This window comes from Triplophysa rosa, linkage group LG14, assembly GCF_024868665.1.
Source record: "Triplophysa rosa linkage group LG14, Trosa_1v2, whole genome shotgun sequence".
NCBI classification, from domain to species: domain Eukaryota; kingdom Metazoa; phylum Chordata; class Actinopteri; order Cypriniformes; family Nemacheilidae; genus Triplophysa; species Triplophysa rosa.
In genome coordinates, this window is record NC_079903.1 from 11,917,680 (window position 1) to 11,938,925 (window position 21,246).

The following is a 21,246-nucleotide window of genomic DNA, read 5'->3' on the forward strand; positions in this document are numbered from 1 at the left end:
GCGATTGCGGGACATTGTGATTTATTTCTGTCTAAAATGCAACAAAATCTATCTGCGTTGGTCTCCCTTTTCCTACATTCTACACGTTTTGACAACAACAACAAACGCATTGGATTATGCAGAATAACGTATTCTCTGTAGGAATGAAACCATATTGTCCCTGTGCATCCATTGAGCGCGTGCTGCACACGTACAGTACTCAACTCACCGGCAGACACACTCACACTCATAATCAACTAATTTAGCACTATTAAAAATACAGCGTAAATGGTCCAGTACCAGTAATTTTAATGTAGCCTATTTTCGCTTTACTGTAGATCACCTGATTGCCGCAACGTACATTTCTTTGAAAAAAAACGTGCCGATGCTCGTTAATAAATCAGAACCATAACCGCACGTCTGTGTTTATATAAAATGTTTTATGCTCACCTTGTTACCGCAGCAGAAGTTCAGTATCAGAAGTTCACGAGCGTCTCTGACGCGCCAAAGAAAACGCCACATCCACACTGTAATCGACGCTCGAGCAGGTTGGAGGAAATGAGCCGTAACGTCAACATACGGTAGACCAATCACAAACGTTACGTGAGCGTCGAGTCGTAACAAGCTGTTTGCGTTCTAGTTTGTCGCGTCCCTATGCTCAATGTACTCAATTTAATTATGGTTTCATAGTAATAGCGTTTCTTATCAAAATAATGAAAAAAAGTTAAAGGTTCAACTTGTAAATTTGAAAAATAAATCCACGTGCATTGTGATGATGACACTAGGACTTTCAGAAAAAAATTAGCCGATCAAGTTTATGTTAAAACAAGTTTAACCTTTATGTTTAACAAGTAGGAGTGAGGTCTTGAAATCAGTAGATAAGACTAACACAAGCAGAATGATCTAAATATCTAACTTCATAAATAATAATAACTCTTAGCTTTCTTTTTCATCTCGATTATGTTTCACTCATATTTTGTAGATTAAATAACTACTAATAATTTGTAATTTAGCCTGTAGTAAACTGCTATTTCTGGTTACTTGATAGATTAACTTCTAAATTGCAGTAATAGCATGTCTTATTGACTTGAAGGAACTAAAACTTGACATAAATGCTACAAAGTCAGATTGTGAAACAATGACAGGATCTGTGGAAGCTGCATTTTATTTGAAAAAAAGAAAGAGTTCACTAACTTCTTACATCTTTTAAATACATAAACAAAAAATGATCCGTGAGGACGACACAGAAATTCTTCGGTAAAACGTAGGTTTCAGATTTGATTGAATTGCTTTCATATTTCAAACCATTCTCAGCCAACCCCTGGACAAACTGCCTACGTGACATACGTTTATATACATAAAAGCACCGATCAACAGTGCTCAACCCTTCTCCCAATCAACGATTCTTTTATTTTACTTTACAAATTTACAGTGATATCAATAACCCCATCCATCACCAATATCTAAAGGAGCAGCCGGCGCGCATCCAGTATTCCTGGACTTTGGAGAGCAGGGTGTTTATTTGACAAGAAGTCTGAAACATGAGGGCAAATCTTAACATTCAGATCAGGGGCAGCCATGTCTAATGGTCTGTGTGACAATGATGGCATGCCATGCATAATGCAGAACACATCCCTTTCAAAGTGCAACACTTCACAGTCACAGATGAAGTGCTTTTTTTACCCCAACAAATATCTCATTGCAAAACCCCTAAGCACAGTATATATAGAAAACCCATTCACTAATGATTACCCTCCCAATAGCCTTGGGCTGCACACATTTAATCTACGGGAAGTTGTTCTAGACATTAAACTTAGAGAATAGTTAGTGCTCTATCATTTAGCTTACAGGTGTATTTTTTCACATAATAGCTGTTGTAAAATTCTAACCTTCATTGTACAATCCAACACCCATGAACAATGTTGAATTATTGATAGTTTTTTCCCAAATGTAATTCATAAACTCTCCCGTTTCATTTTTTTAGGCATTAATCATAAATAAATACAAAAGACACGCAATAAATGTCTACTGGTGAATACAATTAAAGTCAAAACTAAAAGATCAAATATAAAACAAACTTACTGTTACTATATTATAACACTTACTAGATCAGATGCCGAGTTATACTGTGATTTAGGTCAACTTTCACCATGTTATCTCTCGCCAGACGCTCACGGTTAAAGAAAACAGATTCTAGCCGGGAAATCAAACTACCGCATCTTAAAACACAAAATATCAAAGTCTCTCAATGCCCTCACCTATCTTAACGGATTATAAAATGCATGAGGAATCCCTTTATGGGTTGAACAGCAGCATCACTTGACATCTTAAACAAATTACGAAATGATTGCAGTATGCTCCCAGTCTTTCAACACACTTGATTTACATCTTTGACGTGGAGTATGTTGTGGGATTGGTCCTCTGAAGAGCATCCCAGCACAGAGGACAGAGCTTAATGGGTTGACATCGGGGCGCAACTTTATTTTGTTACATAAACTGCATCTGGGGGGAAAAAAAGATGAAAAGAAAGGAAAATCAACGGTTTCTCTCTTAGCTTTTTATAAAATAGCATGAAAATAAACAGGAACTGTTTTCGTTTTACTTCTGCAATGTGAAGTATAGGCTATAAGGGAAACGGGGCATTAAAAAAAAAAGTAAAATAGTGAAAAGTACAAAACTAAAAAAAACAGAAGGGCTTGGTGATGTCAACAGGAAAAGAAAAACAGAAGGGCTTGGTGATGTCAACAAAAAAAGAAAGTTGTTTCAGAGGCGGGGCAAGTTTGAATAAAAGATTGCAATTACAAGATTGCAATTATTTTCCTCAAATAACAAGGAAAATTGTTTACCCAGTGTCCTAAACAGGATTGACATGATTGAAATAAAAAATGTTGTGTGATGCAATGCAATAACAGAGATAAACAGCGAACCTTTGAAACAAAGATATTTCAGTAGGTAGGGCTATAAAACTATACTTATTAATTTTCATTGCTTGGGTTACACAAAAAATCAGATTTAATGTACATAAAAAAGTGTTTCATCATTTCAAATCACTTGTTGCTTTATTGTGTTGACCCTGGTTAGGACACCATGTAAAACCAACCTTGAAACATTTCTTAGCACGCTGTTCACTGACCATCACCAAACTTAAACATTACACATATGGTCTATGTCTTGCACAAGCCGAAGGTTAAAACAGAGTACACGAGTCATGCAAATGCATGCAAGACCGTCCACGAGCACAAACGCATGCGGTACCTAGACAAAAGACGAAGCTCTACAAGAAATCCTTGAGAGAGAGCTGTGCAAAGGGGTCTTGTCCTGGGGCTCTGAGAGGGCTCTGACTGGAAGGGCTAGAGGCAGCAGATGGCTAATTCAGAGAGAACAACATTGTGAGAAAGGAAAGAGGTTGGAATGACAGGGAAAAGCACACACAGTGGAGAACAGGAACGATCTGCACTTTGGGAAGGAGATCTCTGTCCCATGGCCATCATAACACAATGGACCATGATTTTGGAAGAGTGTTAATAAAAAGCCACGTTCATCACAAGAAAGACGTAACGTACGTTAGTTTACGTTTGCAGTTTGAGACATTGCACGTGTCAAGCCGGACGTTACCTGTGCACTGGACATTGATCCGAAAGGGTTGGATGGCCTCATGACCGGTTGTGTGTACATCATGGTGGGCTGGGTCATCATTGTCATGGAGGGCAGCTGTGGAGGCTACATAAACACATAGATTTATAAAACATACAATTTTAACTTTTTCTTGACATCAAGATGTTCTAACAGCTCACAGGTTTTACTAACCATGCCATATCCCATCATTCCTGTAGGTGTTGTAGCAGGGAAAGCCACGATAGATGGTGGCTACAAAACAGAGGAGAACTAATGAGAACAAGAAAACTGAATTAAGTTTTATTGTGTTGCATCAAGGTACATTTTTACCATAGAAACAGGGTTCCACGTGGTAGACGGAGCAGTTTTGGGTTGCCAGTTCATTCCGCCAGTTAATTTTTTCTCTCCCGGTTGGCTCCAGTGGATATCGCTTTGAGAAACGCGGGTGACGAAAATGAATATAAAACCAGAGTATAAGAAGCTGGTTTAATCTGTACAAATGAGAATATCTAAGATCAAGACTTACTTTTTAGTGGTACCATTTCCAATACCCAGATCTGTAAAGTAATTTTATAGGGGTAAGTTTCACATAGTGAGACATAATAGATTAACGACACATTACATCTTGATTCAAGTAAACCGCTATTGAAACCACAGATTTGAAAAGCTTCGAATAATTCAAATTTACTTCCAACAAGGTTGGCCAGGGAAGAATCCAGATCATCTGATACCAGTTTCTCTGGATGCTGATTGGAGGACTGACTTGAACCGGCCACAGAGGGCTTCAGAATCCCTGCTGCGATGAAGACAGACAACGCAAGCTTATGTCTTGTGCACATTTCATACACGCGGTCATTCAACGTGCTGGACATAGACATAATAACGACGAAAAAATATTCTAAAAATACCTATAAATATCAAGCTAAAAATATTTAGGGAATATATTTTAAAGGAATTACATAATAAATAGCCTTAGACAAGATTTCAAGTACTTCTTAAGTGATGATAGTGACTAAATTGTCTTTACCATCTGTATCCAGGCTATTGGATGAAGCAGCTTTAGTACCAAAAACCGACTCAAAGTCAACACGCAGCTCCCCTGAGCTTTGTGGAGGAGGCATCTGTGGAGCTCCATACCCTTCGAAAGACACAAAAAGTCATTTAAACTTATAGATACAGTTAGGGCTGTCACGATTCGCGATTGTTTGACCTCATCGCAATGGTTTCAATTATTGCACATCTCTACAGAAGACACTAGGGGGAGCTGTAGTGCATTTTATTGTATATATTGTAACTAAAGCATGGTAATACTTGTAAAATGTACCACCACAACACAATCACTTTAAAAAAAACTAAAGCTTATACCATAAAAATAACCTGCAGTACAATTTAATATTATTATGTGTGAAAACCAGTCTACCAAAATCTCATTAACATAGAAGTAAACTTTTATTGTAGTCTTGCAAGTGAGAAAAAAAACAGACTAGAAGCTTTTCTATGACGGATAGCATTTTAATGGTGGCTTCAATTCACTCCTGATCAATTTACAAGTATTAGGCGGTTGTATTATTGACAGGTAAAAGCCTAAACCAGGGGCGGACTGGCCATCTGGCGTACCGGGCGTTTTCCCGGTGGGCCGCTAACGTATGGGGCCGGAACGGAGGTGGTAGCCGCTAACGTATGTGGCTGTAAAGGTCACGTTTGCCGCTAACGTATGGGGCCGTAACGGAGGCGTTGGCCGCTTAGACGGACGTATTATAAATGCGAATTTATAAGACACGCAAAAGACACGTATGCATGCACGAATTTCATAATCGTGACAGCCCTAGATACAGTACCATTACACAAGTTACAACAATAGACAATAACAGCAGATGTTAATGTCATGTGGTGCAAATAAATTGACTAATGCCAATAGTCACATGATCAAAGAAGCAGAAAGTAAACTGTAGACATTCACATGGTTTACCTCACAGTACTTGTTTATAATTTGCTGGCAGATTTTAAAGATATGTGTCCAGTTGCAACAAACTCTTTCCTGTAGCTCAACTGGTAAAGTATGGTGCTAGCAATGCTAAGTTAATAGATTTGATTCAAAAGGAGTGCACATACTGCCTAACACTTTGAGCGGTTTGTTGCAACTAGCTGCTGTTTTTCAATATTGCACACGATGCACGAGAGGGAGTGACAGAATAGAAAAACACTGATCACAATGAGGGGTCAGAGCCATGCAAGGCAAATCTCTAGCCACAGGCTCCCTACCTCTGAATAGGCCTGCTACACTTGAGGGCTCAGACAGAAAGGGAGAGGGGTTTGGGAGATGCTGGAGCATAGACGGTTGACCGAATGAGTCTGACAGGCAGGCAGGAAAAGGAGAAACACAGCGAGCATTACAATGTTAAACTGACATATAAAAGGCACAAAGATATAGAGAGATTAGTAGAAAGCGTATTAAACAGCTATATTGAGACTATACAAAAGGCATGAGACAGGGCAAACATCATCCAATAGGGACACTCAGGTTAGTCATGTGCTCTCTCTGTACACTGCATCAGTGTCGCTATGTTTCCTGAGAGACGGGAAACATAGGTGGGATGGTTTGCCATCGTGGTACCTGGGATTAAGTGCTCTATCCGCACAGTGCGTTTGTAATTGGTTGATATAGATGAACTTGAATCAATAAAGGGATTGTACTGATCTATGGTAAAAAAGGAAAGACAATCATTCACTTATAGCTTTATAGCTTAACTACTAAACATTTTAAGCATTTACAACTTTATGGCAGTTGGAACCACAATGAAAACGTTTCGAATGTAAATTCGGCAATACTGAAGGGTCTTAAAAGTCCCGCTGTATTTTAAATACATTTTAAATGATACTTTGATAATCAAAATGACATGCACTGTAAAAAATAGTTTAACCAGTTTTTACAGAATTTTCATGTATTTTTTAAATACTAAAAAGTCAAACTACAGAAATAAGGCTCGTCCACACCGGAACGATAATCGATTGCGTTTATCGTTGACGTTTAACGCCTCTTGACTAAATAAAGGGCGCCAATGTGAGTGTGCACACCGACGCGCAAAACGGCAGGCGTAAAAACGTCATTTAAAAAAAATGCTCCAGGCTTGCTTTTTTTGGTTTGCCGCGCCGCGTTAAAAACTGGCCGAACAAATGAGATTGATGCCTGAAGCTGCTGAATTCACAGTAAAACACAACTTGGTGGCGCTTAAGCGCAAAACGGTCTTGCCGAGCACACATTGACGTAGAGGAAGCAAGATGAATTCTTCTGTGTGACAAGCGAGTGTCAGAAGCATAAAGTTGCGCAGCGCCACCTTGTGTACCGGGGTTTTTCTGTTTTTCATCAAGCGCCATCTGTGTCAGGGAGTGAATTTGCAGGTTCACTCGGCTCATCGCCATTGAAAATCGCTTGGGTATGACTATAGACTGCAAATGTACAAGTCACATGTCAAATAACGTAGAAACATGTAATTGTACTTTACAAAAAATAAATGTTTTTTCCTGGCACTCAAGCTGCTGGAATATTACCATTCTTACAGTGTATTTAAAAAACATTACTGCGAAAATTTCTTCATGCTCTAAAACAGCTTAAACGTATTGCTTAAGACCCTGTCCACACATTTTTTTCTCTCCGTTTTGGCCTTTCATCCACACTGAGATGGCGTTTTTGTAAACGAAAACAGAGCTCTTCGAAAACGTACTCGAAAGTGGATACATTTGAAAACGCCTTTTTCTCGTTGTAGTGTGGATGAGGAAAATGGAGGGGTTTAAAAATCGATGACGCATTTTTCTTCATGTGACGTTGTTTCGGCTGCTCTCCTGTTTGATAGCATTAATGTCAGTTCATGCATACTTTAGATTGCATTTTAGTAGACGAAATATTTAATTACTCGCAGTTATTGTTTGGTAGTGGTTAAGTTTCACTTTCGCTTTTGCAGCTTACCCGCAGCAACATCTCCAAGTTACCTCATTGTCCGTCTATTTAAAAATCTGTGTCTTTGCTCCACATTGGCACAACATAATAATGCAGAAAGTAAATAAATGCCTGACAGAAATGACACAAATTTTACTCATGCGCAGTACATGGATGTAACTGTTTTCAGATGTTTAGTGTGGATGGGCAGCGTTTGGGAAACGCTAGTGTGGACGAAAATGAGTCTCTGCCTCGAACCAGTTTCTACCTGATCCACTCGGTCAACTGTGTGACGTGACACATTACAACATTTGTGATGTAGAAAAGTGGGCGATTTAAACTGTGTTTTTGAGACTGTCTGTTGTAAACTGCAGTTTTAAGAAGAAAATACTCAATAGCAATTAGCGTTGACAGATAAATTTGCATGTGGTTTGTGATAAAGCATATTAAAACACCACATCAACATAAACCACATTAAAATGTGATTTTCACGACAGGGGTACTTTAAGGCGTCAATTTTGAATGGCACACTATAGCATTATAAACTTTTATTTTTGTAAATAATGTTACACTATACACTATTGTATAACATACTGTGCATTCTTTAACAGTAACTATGGTTTGTTTCCATGGTATATGAACTAATTTTCAATGGTAGAAATTTGGTAATCTATACAGGACGCTACATCATCTTCCCTCCGTCCCAAATCGCCTACTTCCATACTACTAAAAATCAAACAGTATGTGAAAATACCCATATAGTCTACTGCTTCCTTTTCAGTATGCATCAGCTTGATACTATTCTACCCCCTGAGAACCCAATTTTTAAATAAATTAAAAACACCGGAAAATTGTGTTATAGGTACCAAGAAACATTATCCTTATGGTTAAACTGTACTTGTTTAACAACATCTGAGTAAATTATTTTTGTAGCTGCTCACAGGTCACGTGACAATGAAAACATTGCAAATATAGTACGTCCGAAATATACTGCATACACACATACTACACATAAATGAATGATTTGATGGTCAATAAGTAAGTACTTCATCTAATTCAGTCTTTACCATCACAGAGGAGGTCGCGTTAACCGAAAATTCTCTTTTATTCTCTTTTATACTGGATTTTTTATACCAATGACGGAAAAATCTGAAGGCCGTCCGTCATTTTGACGGATTACAATGAGGTCAGTTTGTAATTCCCCTTTTTGTCGAGTTAGTAGCATCCAATGATTTCCTTTCATTAGAACTTGATCGTAGGGACGCGAAGGGACGTGTACGTCTCGTGTAACGACTCGTCCATTCTGGAAAACCCACGCGGGATCAGCGGTGAGTCGCGGTGCGGAGACAGAGGCGTGTATAAACAAGACGACTATGACGCCCACCACCGTCTAATTTGTTTCGCCATAGTTTCAAAATGAACTGAAAAACTTTTTGCATTTTTACACAGTGATATCTAACGTTGTTTGTGGATCTGATTCTGCAAAGCGTGCATCTGTCATTCAATCAGACCCTCTCGTCGCGTGCTCTCATACACACAGCGCGCACAAACAAGTGGTGCAGGACTTTTTTCCTTCAGAGTGCGATAGGACTAGCGTCGTTTTGGATAAACCTAACTTTCAGTGAGTGGAAACAAAGTCTCCCTGCATCTTCTCCTTTCATGACCTAACAACAGCTTAAAGTTACTTATAAGTGAATAAATGAATTATTACAAAACAGCGTTTACAAGCACATGTCATTGTTACTGACTGGACATGAACATTTGTCTGTAATTAGTATTTTATTTCTGACAACAGAAACATTAAATATGTAAACAACTTCTGCTTCATTGGGTATTAAAATACAGTAATTAAGTTCAAAGAACGCATGTACATCGCGATGACGTCACGTACATGCTAATTGGCACGTAATATCCCCTTGCACCATAGTGACCGGTAAAAACAGATTATGACGGATTTTTTAGGACAAAAAAAAAGTCTAGCGCAACCTCTGTATCACAGTACTCGATTTCGGACGCAGGGTTTGTTTTTTATATAACCAACAAACATTTCCAGTTCCTCTAGTCTAATGCTACCTAATTCTGCTTAATTTTAGTTTTCAATAAAGAAACCTGTAATTACTGGAACAGCCCCTTTAAACACAGCGAACACAAATCTTTGTGTGTGCTTATAAACACAGACTTTACTGCAGGAGCATCTACTGTATAGTCCACCAATTTAGTGCAATTACTGCCTGCATTTTTACTCAAGGGTCGACTTGAACCCGTGCCTGCATATAAAAATACTTTTTGAAAAAATCAATGTGACTGAACTTAATCACAGGATTCCTGATTCGACACAACACAAAACATGCAAAACAACGAGAGACTTTTAGCGACTCCAACTAATTAAAAAAAACACTTTCAATGGGTGGAAGAAAGAAACTTAAAGAGTGTTTACCACAGAAAATCTCATGACCTGACGTCTTAGAAGAGAAACTAACACCATCTGATGACATAACAGGTAGATGAGCACCATCAACGACAAGTTTGGTTAGGAAAGGGTTTAGGTTTGGAATGGAGTCATCGACAGCTTCAGAAGAAGAGAAAGGATCTGAGCAGGCATAAGGAGAAAGAGTCGAACAGGAGGACGTTAGAACGAGACTCGAGTCAACACAGAATCTAGCATGCAAGGGGTGCGTGTGAAAGATCTCACCTCCCCAAGCAGTGGCCACCGAGGGTCCGGGCTGCACGCCCGGCTGAAAGTTAGTCTGCAGGTCAAAGAGGTCGCTCTCCATCTTCAATGCGCTGAGGATCGAAAACAAAATGAGTGAGAGTTTGCTGTGTTATATCTCTAAAACCACAGATGAACACGTCAGAAACGATTGATTGGCTAACCCATTGGAGCAGCTGGGTGTGGAGAAGAGATCTATGGCAGGAGCTGTGCTGATGCTCGCCGCTGTGGTGAAGACCGGAGAAGTGTCAGTCGTAGCGAACGAAGGTCGCTTCGAGAGTTCCTTCAACCTCTGTTCCTGTCAAAATAGAAAAATAAACCATGTCTGAATTACACATCCATATTAATTTCCTTAAACGAGAACTAAAGAAAACGCCTCACACCTTAAGAGCCTTCAAACGTGCCTGCTCCTCCTCCAAAGCTGCCTGCTTTTCTCTTTCATCGACTTTAGTGAAAGACATGCCAGTGTTGGCCAGAGATGACACGGCATTGGAGAGTGTGCTCGCCCTACAAAAGCCACAGGCATAAACTGGGTTTCCCTCAGAAAATCATACCTTCAGTCGACTGAGACACACTGCTCAAATATGAAATAAATCCTCTGCATATGTTACAGTAACATTCATTTGTATTCAGCATCGAGCGTGACATATGATCGGCCCACCTGCTGGCGGCGGTGGAGTCCTTCACCTTTTTCCCTTCTAATGAAGCCAAATGTTGCTCTAGGGCATCCAGAAGACTGCTGGGGGCCTGAGGGGATGCAAAAACATTCACTCAGAAATGATGACCTAACTGCATAAACACCAATGAGAGGAGAGTAAGCGATTTCGATTGAAAATAAGAATTAAACAGTGCAGAGGAGTGCAGAAGAGAGGAGTACTTACACATACTGTAAACTGAAGGTGGACAGAAGGTGGAAAGATAAAGGGAAAATACAGAATATAAAGGTGGTCTTGGTCAGAAAAATTATTGCACGAGTTTCAAAACAGCTATTTGCTTATATAATGCATGTAGCTATGATTTCATTTGTTCAACATTGCTAGCTTGGTCTTTCATGTTTTTTTATGTAAATCTGTTTTATACCGTTGAATGTGAAAGATCTTTGTAGGTCACTATGCAGACACCTAATGTGATTTCTTTAATCCCAAGAAACGTTTGGTGTCAATACAAGTTGTTTTTTGTTGTTTTTAAAGGAATAGTTCACCCAAAAATGAAAATTCGGTCATCATTTATATAACCTCAATTTATTCCAAACCTGTGTAAATTTCGTTGTTTTTGAACACTAAGAAAAATATTTAGAAGAAGCTTTGTAAACACACAGATCTGGGGCACTATAGACTTCCATAGTAGGGGAAAAACTACTATGGTTGTTAATGGTGCCCCAGAACTGTTTAGTTTCCCCACATTCTTCAAAATATTTTTTGTGTGTGTGTTAACAGAACAAAGCTTTTAATAGTTTTGGAACAATTTAAGGCTGAGTAACTTACAGAATTTTCATTTTTTTGGTGAACTGTCCCTTTAATTGTGCCAACTAAACCATAAATCTTACAAACATCCCCTTTCAAAAAACTGTGATTCTGGAATTTGCTGTGAAACTCATTTTGAGTCAATACACTCATAACGGTGTCGTCAATACATATCCATCATCGATAATCCCAACATTTCTTTGAGCCCACAAGAAACACCTTTATTTGCTGTAGACAGGGAAAAGTTCAGATGATGAAAGTGAGAAACCTTTGGTGACATGCACATCTTATAAACCTGCATGCCATGCAGCTAGCAGTTAAGAATAGTGCATTTGTAGAAGAAAACAGAACAGTCTTGGAAAACAGGACAGTAGCTAATGCTAAAAGACTAAAGGAAGCCAGGATTAAAAGTGTCAACAAACCTGGGACAAGTCCGGTATATCCCCACGATCTATTCCCACCTGCTGTGAGATGAGAACAACAAATGTGTTACACAGCATCGCCTAATGAAGCATCTTCAGCAACTGATGAGAATCTCACCTCTGCCACTTTGAGGAACTCTGAAATCCGGGTCATTCGGGTGAGGAATTTCTTGTAGATATCTAGACCCTCTTTGCACTGTACTTTCTTCATATCAAAGTACTTTTCTGTGAATGACGACAAGCAAAAAATAGCATTTCCAATTAGCATTGGAAGATTTCTGCATATTCCACCAGTTTAATTTGCAGCAGATCTATGTAATCCCATGAGCTGTAAAGTTTTATATAGAGACAAAATTTGCAGAACGCACTTCCGTTTTTTATTAGTAAAGAACCTGGGTGTCGTTCTACTAAAGGAATTGTGAAGTAGCTTTCCTGTAGCTCAGTGGTAAGAAGAGCATTGCGTTAACAACGCAAGGTTGTGGGTTCGATCCCAGGGGATTGCACATACCTATGTATAAATGTATAGGATAATGCAATGTTAGTCACTTTGGATAAAAGCGTCTGACAAAATGCATAAATGTAAGTATTAATTTATTATATAACAAAATAAACAATCAATCTGGAATCTCAAAACAATGAAGTATTTCGAAAAGTGCATGTGCATTACCGTGCACAGCTCCGACGCTCACTTTAACAAATTTTGAGGTTTAATCTTTACTTCAAGTCTGCAGTATTTGTCTTATAACTCTAGGCATAAAGAGTTTATAAGTTTATTTATAAAGAGAATTCAGAACTGAGAAGAAACTATTGTGAAAGACCTACCCAGTAATTTAATAATCCCCTCATTGTAAGCAGCAAAAAGTCGGATGGAGTCTTTGAAGAGAAGCATAAATGCAGCATTGATAACCCCATTGGTGAGCTCATTGGCATTGACCTGGGCACACACACACATTTATTGAATTTTAAAACATTGAATACAAAGTAAAATCTACCAAAGAGCTGAAGATTATACATTCATTCTTATTTAGAAAGTGCATATCAAACAATAAGCAAAGGCATGTACAGTATATGTAAATTCATCATTCCCTCAGCTCTAACTTACATTGAAGTCAAGAAGCGCATCCATCTGGTTCTGTATAATGGGGATGGTTTTAAGGAGCTTCTCTGTGTTCATGGTTCTCATCACTCCATCCACACTGAAGAAAAAAGGTTTGATTTTAAAATGGGTCAAATGACATTGGAGGGGATCAGCACATAAAGGTTCAGTGCATGATCCCCAGGAATCACTTCAAGCAATTTAAAACCAGTCCTGCGTAAATCCCTACCACCTGTATCAAGTGAATAATTTACTGCTCAAATGAATCACTGTTTGAGTTACATAATGCACTTAATGCAACAATAACACACCAAAGAAGGAAAAAACACCTTTCCAGCTACTCATTTCCAGGTTTTAAAAGAAGTTTTATAAAGAACGATTCAGTCAAATTTCTTACCCACGCTTTACTTTCGTAAAGTCAAATGCCACCTGTCGATACGAAACTGCTTTCTCATTCAGGTATCGACTGTACCTCCGAATGAATGTTGACATATCGTAACCTAAGGGGAACACATAAAACTGAGCTCTGTTATTATAAAAATTACAAAACTACAAATTGCTTAGTTTTATTTCTGCCTATGAAGATAAAATAATAGAAAGTATTATAACACTGAAAACATTACACATTCAACCATTAGGGAATAGTTACATGTATTATAGTGAAACACAGTCTAATCATTAAAAGGGAAAATGTCAAGAGAGAATTGAAATGACTTCTGTAAATAAATGAGGACAGCACTTCACCTTGCAGGCCACTTTTGTCCAGGAAATTACTAAGGTTGAATAATGTGTTCCTGGAAGCCAAGTACTGAATAAATCGCTGTAACGAAAATTTAAAATGATGTTTAATACAAACCGTTCTCAGGTCTTTGCTCTGAATGTTTATAAATATGTTCAAGGAACACAAGCGGACAGGTCTGTCACGACCACGCACCTCGTTCCCGTACACCATGAGGTGATGTGTTGTGATCAGGGACTTGAAGACCACGACCCAGCTGGTGTTGGTGGTCCTCTCGAACAGAGAGTCTGCCAGCTGAGGAATGTTCACATTCATCTCATTGGTACAATGTATCAAATCTACAAGAGAAACAGAATTTTCCATTAACTACAGGTAAAAAGAGCAAAACTGAATCAATAAAGCAGATTTATATCAAGGGGGAGGGGTACAAAGTAAGGCAAAAATAATAATTTGTGGAGAGAGCACATATGAAGTACTCAATAATCTTTTGTAGATATATAAAGAGCTTTATTCTGTATTACGTAACAGTACAGAAATTTCACAGCCCGCTACTATTTCAATAGTGCAAATATCCTTTATGGAGGCACATTCTTAAAAACACAACTGAACTAGACCCTAAATAAGTCAAAGTCACATGCAAACACAAAATGCAAATAATGAAATTAAACTAACCATATAACCATGCATGCACAGTTAAAAAAATTACATAAATAGGCTTATCAACTTTTAAATGGGAGAAAATGCTTCTTGAATCATTTGCTGTTGATGTCAAAGGCTGTGTATCCGTCAAACTCTATAATATTAAATCAGAAATGTGTCACGTTCATTGACAAGGTTCTCGACTGATTTAAATATATATATATATATATACAGTATATATACAGCGAAACACTTTTGTTATTCAGCCAAATGGGTATGTTAGCGGTTGATGACCCGACTGATAAACAGTCTCATCACACTCACAAACATAAAAATCCAAGAACTTCTTTAAAGAGATAAATGCTCCAGATATGCACACAGTATGGAGAGAACTGCTTCAGAGGGGATTAGTCAAGCTTTTAGACATTCAAATATGTTTAGAGAACCCAAAACAAAATTTCAGAATGATCAAATTCAGATGAGCTTCTTCAAAATATTTCTGAATATCGTCAATGTCGTTCCAAAAACAAATACACAGTACATTTTAAATAAGTAAACAACACTGTGTTGTAAAAGTTGACAAGCAATTTTTCATACTGTTTATTGTTAGATATTTGCAAAAGCCAGTGACAAACATAAAGGATGAAAATAAGAATGATTTACGAAATTTTCACTAAATATGGAGATACAAGGTTTGTATTGATACAAGGTTGAGATTTCATGGTGTGGTTTTTTGGCCAGTTGATTATGAGCTGCCTGCAAAACACTGCCAACTTTATTCAATACAAAATTATTTTACCGCAACTGCTAATGAAAAAGCCCTTAAAAGATGACATCAGAAACATTCACACGGTCCAGTACAACTACATCTATCTGACTAAACTAGCTGTTTATTTTTGGCTGGTGGATAGAACCATCAGTAACATATGATGGAGCTATGGAAGTTATCATGGAGCATGAGATAACAAAAAGGTCATTTTTTATTTATATAGTAGATAAAAAGGTAAATAAATTCCCCTTACAGAGTTGAAAGGTCAACATATTACTCCTATAGCTTGTGTAGTAAAGCAAAGACAAATATCTGCAGACCTGAGACAGACATAAATTGAAATCTATTCTCAAACACAGACTTACTAGACTGGCAGTCTACCAGAACCTCTCTAAGATGCAAACCATTCACTGACATCACCTGCAAGCTTGTTCTGAGATGCTGCCAAATGCATATTGTGCAACACAGATAAGAATGAAATGCAAGTGAAAATCTGACATTTGTACACAACACGTACAAAACACTTTCCATAATATAACCTGGACTCAATGGAATAAGAAACACTAATGTAAACGTGATCATCTGCCCAATAATGATAATAAACTAACACTAATCGCCATAGTATGCCAGTGTTATGGAGGTGTGCATGAGCTTCTGATAAACTATACTGGAACTAGATTTGAGCACTACAAAACGTAAAAATCATAAAATCATCAGATTCTTGTGATCAACCCTTATGACAAACCTCTCACAAAACGCTTGTTACTGGTTACACACACATAAAATGGATTGTAAAGAACTGTTACGCTCCAGAAGTAACGCATGCGAGTTTGTTTAATGAATGGCTTAGTAAGTATTTCCAATAATACAACCAAAAGCTCATCTATGCACGTTAGCTTAGCACAGCCAGGGCCTGCCCATTGTACAACAACCTAAAATCACAACAGTCAAATCAACCGCTGTTAGAAGACGCATCATCACATATTCACAGCGCTAAATATGAGCTTCACAACAGATTATACTCACAATCCACGTGTTTCTTTTTCGGGCCCATGATTTCGTGAGTTGTGGCTTTGCATACTGTTTTGGATACGGCTGATCCTGTAACGCTGTGCTGAGCGGCAGTTATCCTGTCTGTAATGCTCTGCCCAGACATCTTCAATGCTTTCCAGCGATCGGCGATCAAATAATATTTCCGCGTTTTTCAATTCACAATGCTACTAAATTGCGCTCACAGTTCCCGGTCGACCACCAAACGCAAAATGTGAGACAAAGATCGGTCTGAAGCAGATGCTGAAATACAGTTATCCGCAGATCGAGACGATGGTGAATCCAGAAACGATGTTACTAAATATCTCCCGCGAAATCGTTACATTGTTATAATTGTTATAAGGCTGGTTGTGTGGCTCGTCTCTCATCCCTGTCTCGACACTAACCCCGCCGTTTAACCTCCGTCGGTTTTATTTCTGTAATCAGGATTGGAAAGCAGCGAAGGCATTCAGTGAAATGGCGGGCCTGTGCCGTTCCATGAGAGCTGGATGAATATAGGACACTCACACTGGCCGCTGATGCTGCTGATCCAGGATCAGACAGTGGTACAGTCACCCACACCTTTTTCGTTATTAATGCACTTGCTTGCATTTCCACATGTAGACACCGTTTTTTTTATTTACTAATTCAGTTCTTAATTTTTTATCATATAAATAGTTTTCGTTTTTTCTTGTGGATTTTAATTTAGTTAACAGTTTGTAAGAAGAGTTTATTTCCGAAATGAGAACTCCGTTTTTAAACTTTTTCAAAAATCATGTTTTTTTATTGTGCATTCCAATTAATATCAATCAGCTGGTTTGTTTTGATTTAAGCCATAGTAACTAAAAAAATACAGCTTACTAACACAATAAAAACATTATAACATAATAAAAAACGTGATTTTTGAATGAGTTATCTCATTTTGGAAAAAAACTCTTCATATAGTCACTATTTCATAAACCTTTATTTTGGCTTTTATGCCGAACTGGCGAATCTTCTTTACACTAGTTTTTTTTTTTGCAAGTTTTATTTTGCACTTTTTTCAAAGAGAAATGTGCTTCTGATTTTTCTTCCTTGGTTTTTAAACGCATTTTCAATTAAAATATCCCTCACGCCACTAAAACATAATATAGCTTAATATAACTTAAAAAAAGGAGACGTGAAATGCATGTAGACTACATGCCAGTATAGGCTCTGTTAAGTGCACGAGCGAAGAAATCACGGGCGTGCAGTTTCTCACGTCACCTGACATAAACACAAGGGGGCGATAGAGAAGCATAATGTTGATGGTAAAATTGATGTGCCCTATGATGCTTTGTTGATGAGTGAACAAATTTGTTTCTAATGAATCTTTTCGTCGCTACTAGTTAAAAATGTCAAGACTATTAAACCGTTTCTTCTATCTTTTTGTTTCTGTGTGAGCATACCTTTCTACTTGTTTCACTGTTAATATTTTAATTTAGCCTATACATACATACATACATACATACATACATACATACATACATATTAATATATATATATATATACATACATCACACGGACCTTAATACTTTAAACTTAGATTATTCTTCAATTTAATTAATTCAATAACATCGTTTTCAACACATTATTTATATGTTCATCTGCCACTTTGATATTTGTTTCTTTTATTTGCCATTGTCATAAATGTTTTACTTAACCGCTTCTGAGACCAAAATCCCAGACTTTTAAGAGAAAGATTCTGGTGAAAATCATCATTGGTAAAATTGAACATAAATTTGATAAAGTAAAAGCAAACATATAAATAACAATATAACCAAATAATACCAAAATAATACGATTTTTAATAATACTTAATTTTAAACACATAACAGCTTACATAACATTCACTCACAGTAAACCATCCTGTTGTTTTTGCTAAGAAATATGCTAAGGGGCTGTGTCCACCAAAGCGTTTCTGCCGGCGTACGGCGTGTTTTTTCAATTGTTTCCAATGGAAGCGCCGCGTTTTTTGAAAACGCGAGCAGCTGGCGGGTTTTTTCCGTGCTCAGCGCCGGCGTTCGACCGGGCGCCCAGAGTTGAAAAATGCTCATTTTGGGGCAGAACGCTGCGCCTGCAGTGGGCGTTTTCAGCCGAGCTCCTGGCGTTTTCAGCCGCGTAAAAGCGCCTCGGTGGACACAGCCCCAATATACCTTTTTTAACTTTATTTTATGAAACCTTGCTATGCATATGGAATAACCGTTTTAGAAAAACAATAAGCCCCACGAAGCAGTGGGTTACAAATGCATATTATAACAGGGGGTTGTCACAACGCAGCTGTTATAAAATGCACTGTAACCCACTGCATCTTGGTGGTGCTTATTGCTTTATTACGTTTAAACTTTTGATTTTATAAATGTATTACTGAATGCTGAAATTAACATGGACCAAGATTAATAAAAAGTGTAGAAGTATTGTTTATTGTTTGTTCATGTTAGCTATATCCATTATAATGAATTAAGACAACCTTATGAACTGTTCACTTGTATCACTATATGATTAGACTCTTACAAGCAGCTTTAAAAAATACCAAAAATATTTTTAAATGCTTAAAAACACTTTGTTTCAGGCAATTAAAACATAAGCATGGCAAAAAAATGGTAACTTACATCGATATTGGGTGAGCAATTTTTTCTTTAGTGAATTTGTGGTTGACGTTTTCTGAAATGTTAGCTGACATTTCTTGACCTCTTTTGTAACGGTAGTCACATTTCAAAGGTTTTATTATTCACACATAAAAAACAGGAATAAATACCTTCACCAAAAGTCCCTCATTATTACTTCTTTTGGATCGTTTTCAGGGTGGGGCGTTTGTTTTTGATGCCTTTGAAAAATCTGTAGACTGTAGTTTTTCTTTAATAAAAACATCTAAGCTATAAATTGCAATCATTTATTCTCTTGATTTAATGCACTGGTAAACCAAAATGTTTTTATTATTAGGATATAAGATAAACTATGTGACAAGATCTTTTAACCTGTCACAATAATTTCTGTTACCATGTGAGTCAGATCGGACTGTAATAAATTAATCTGCAGAAGATGTAAAGGAAGCACTACAGCCTCCTTTTTTTATGTTTTACTTCCCTATAAATACACAATACTAAAGGTGAAGTGTTAAAACCAAAATATACCAAATATATTAAAAAAACTAGTGAGCCTAACCCTAACCCATAAATCTGATCTCAGATCAGACATCATTAAAAATAATGGATTGTCATGTGATCTTTTAGGACAAATTAGCACACATGCCTGACTGTATCTGGGTCGTTTCATGGGTGGGTATTGTAAAATGCAATAGATGGTTTCAGTATTTATTCTGTATTCATTTCAGGTGAGAAGGGCTATTTGATCCTATGTAAGATGAATAGCATGGTAGTCCAAAAGTCCAAAGTCTACATATTTGATTTCATAACAGCCTATAAAGTGCATAATTTTTCATGCAGAGCCCTCTCATCCCAGTTAAACAATTTGTTCCTTTTGTGTCTTGGGCACTTCATATTATTCAATATTATTATGTGTCAAATTAGGGACATTAGAGAATATGATATTTTACCAAGTTCATAGTGTTTGAGGTCACAAAAACCTAAAGGATCTAATCAGAGAGAAGAAAAATCTAAGGAAATCTATAGGTTTGTGGATCATGTGCACCATTTTCATTATCTTTAAAAAATGTTTTGTCATTATATAAATTATTTAACATATTTGATATGAATGAATTAACCTGCTACATGAAGATGCAAAAATAGAAATACATTTTTGTGGTCAAATTTTCTCCATGTAGTAACAACTGCACGTTTTAAAATAAAACGAATATTTTGGAATTGAAATATTCCAAAGCACTATGAACACCATCAAGAACACTATTATGAAAAAGCACTGATTAAATTAGTATAGATAATGTACCAATTCTACACTAAAAATATTTTAACATGCACTTCAGGCTGTTTAAAATGAACTGTTTTCCCAAGTCAAAAATGGTACTCAATGTGCAGAGTTAGTCTGACTACATTAGGTTATGCCAACAAAAGTAGATTTTAAATGTTAGATCAAGGTCCTTATGTAACTAGTTGCATGTACCTCATTTTACAGTTTGCATATATATACTGTACATTACATCTTATGTACAAAAAAGGGCAATATGTGATTGTATCTATACACTCCCCATATACCCACCAGTGTAAAGATGCTTAATGCTCCCCGTCAGGAGAAGGTCCCCTCGACAATGGCCGAGTGTAGTGAATCAGCGAGCATTTATGGTTGAACTAAATGTAAGGAGCCAGGAGGCCACGTTTACAATAGCAGCCACACACTCACCATCAACCCCGATGGGCTGATATAGAGAATACATCCTTTAGTCACTCCAGCCACCGTTGAAAAAATAATTTCCAGCCTTCAGTCCCACACTGAGCTCAGACATTATTGACCGATGACAGAGACAGATCAAACCACGAGAAGGCGAGTGGGAAATTGTAAAAGCTGCTCATGTTTCTGGCTCCATAAAAAAGATTTGTTCAGCGCTTTGAGATTCTGATGGATTTTGTCCAGGACAGCTCTTTTTGTTGAAGACGTCTGATAATGGCTCTTTGTTTTGGACTCCGTAGGGCCCCGTGGTGCAGGCGACCCTATGGAGTTGCCAGACTGCCCATTCACTTACCGGCAGCAGGTGGAGACGCATGGAGCGCACCTCACTTGCGGGCATCAGGGGACCGAGGTAAGATACGGTACTCGACACTTTAACATGACCACCATTACACTAGTATACATAGCATGCAAGGCAAAAAAATATCTGAAATTCCAAAAATGACTGCACCTTCCTTTCCAGGTGTTGAA

At 37.7% G+C, this 21,246-nt stretch overlaps 1 protein-coding gene across 5 annotated transcripts; it reads right to left on the bottom strand.

Moving 5' to 3' along the window:
• Positions 1 to 1,107: 1,107 nt before the first annotated feature.
• picalmb (phosphatidylinositol binding clathrin assembly protein b) lies at positions 1,108 to 16,944 on the bottom strand. Of its 5 annotated transcripts, XM_057351052.1 has the most exons (24): positions 16,393 to 16,943; positions 14,154 to 14,296; positions 13,964 to 14,039; positions 13,617 to 13,719; positions 13,226 to 13,319; positions 12,946 to 13,057; positions 12,242 to 12,348; positions 12,124 to 12,165; positions 11,120 to 11,131; positions 10,900 to 10,985; positions 10,622 to 10,745; positions 10,403 to 10,536; positions 10,221 to 10,312; positions 9,966 to 10,118; positions 6,209 to 6,292; positions 5,857 to 5,946; positions 4,622 to 4,732; positions 4,283 to 4,390; positions 4,121 to 4,151; positions 3,925 to 4,024; positions 3,787 to 3,846; positions 3,595 to 3,699; positions 3,235 to 3,346; positions 1,108 to 2,481 (listed from the first exon to the last, which is right to left on the bottom strand). In XM_057351052.1, the coding sequence occupies exons 1-23, from the start codon at positions 16,520 to 16,522 to the stop codon at positions 3,254 to 3,256; spliced, it is 2,190 nt and encodes a 729-aa protein (XP_057207035.1). In that variant the 5' UTR covers positions 16,523 to 16,943; the 3' UTR covers positions 1,108 to 2,481; positions 3,235 to 3,253. The 5 variants fall into 5 exon arrangements, with proteins under 5 accessions (XP_057207035.1, XP_057207039.1, XP_057207036.1 ...); XM_057351056.1 differs by lacking the exon at positions 11,120 to 11,131 and having other exon boundaries at positions 10,403 to 10,530; positions 16,393 to 16,944; XM_057351053.1 differs by lacking the exons at positions 5,857 to 5,946; positions 6,209 to 6,292.
• Between the last annotated feature and the right edge of the window lie 4,302 nt (positions 16,945 to 21,246).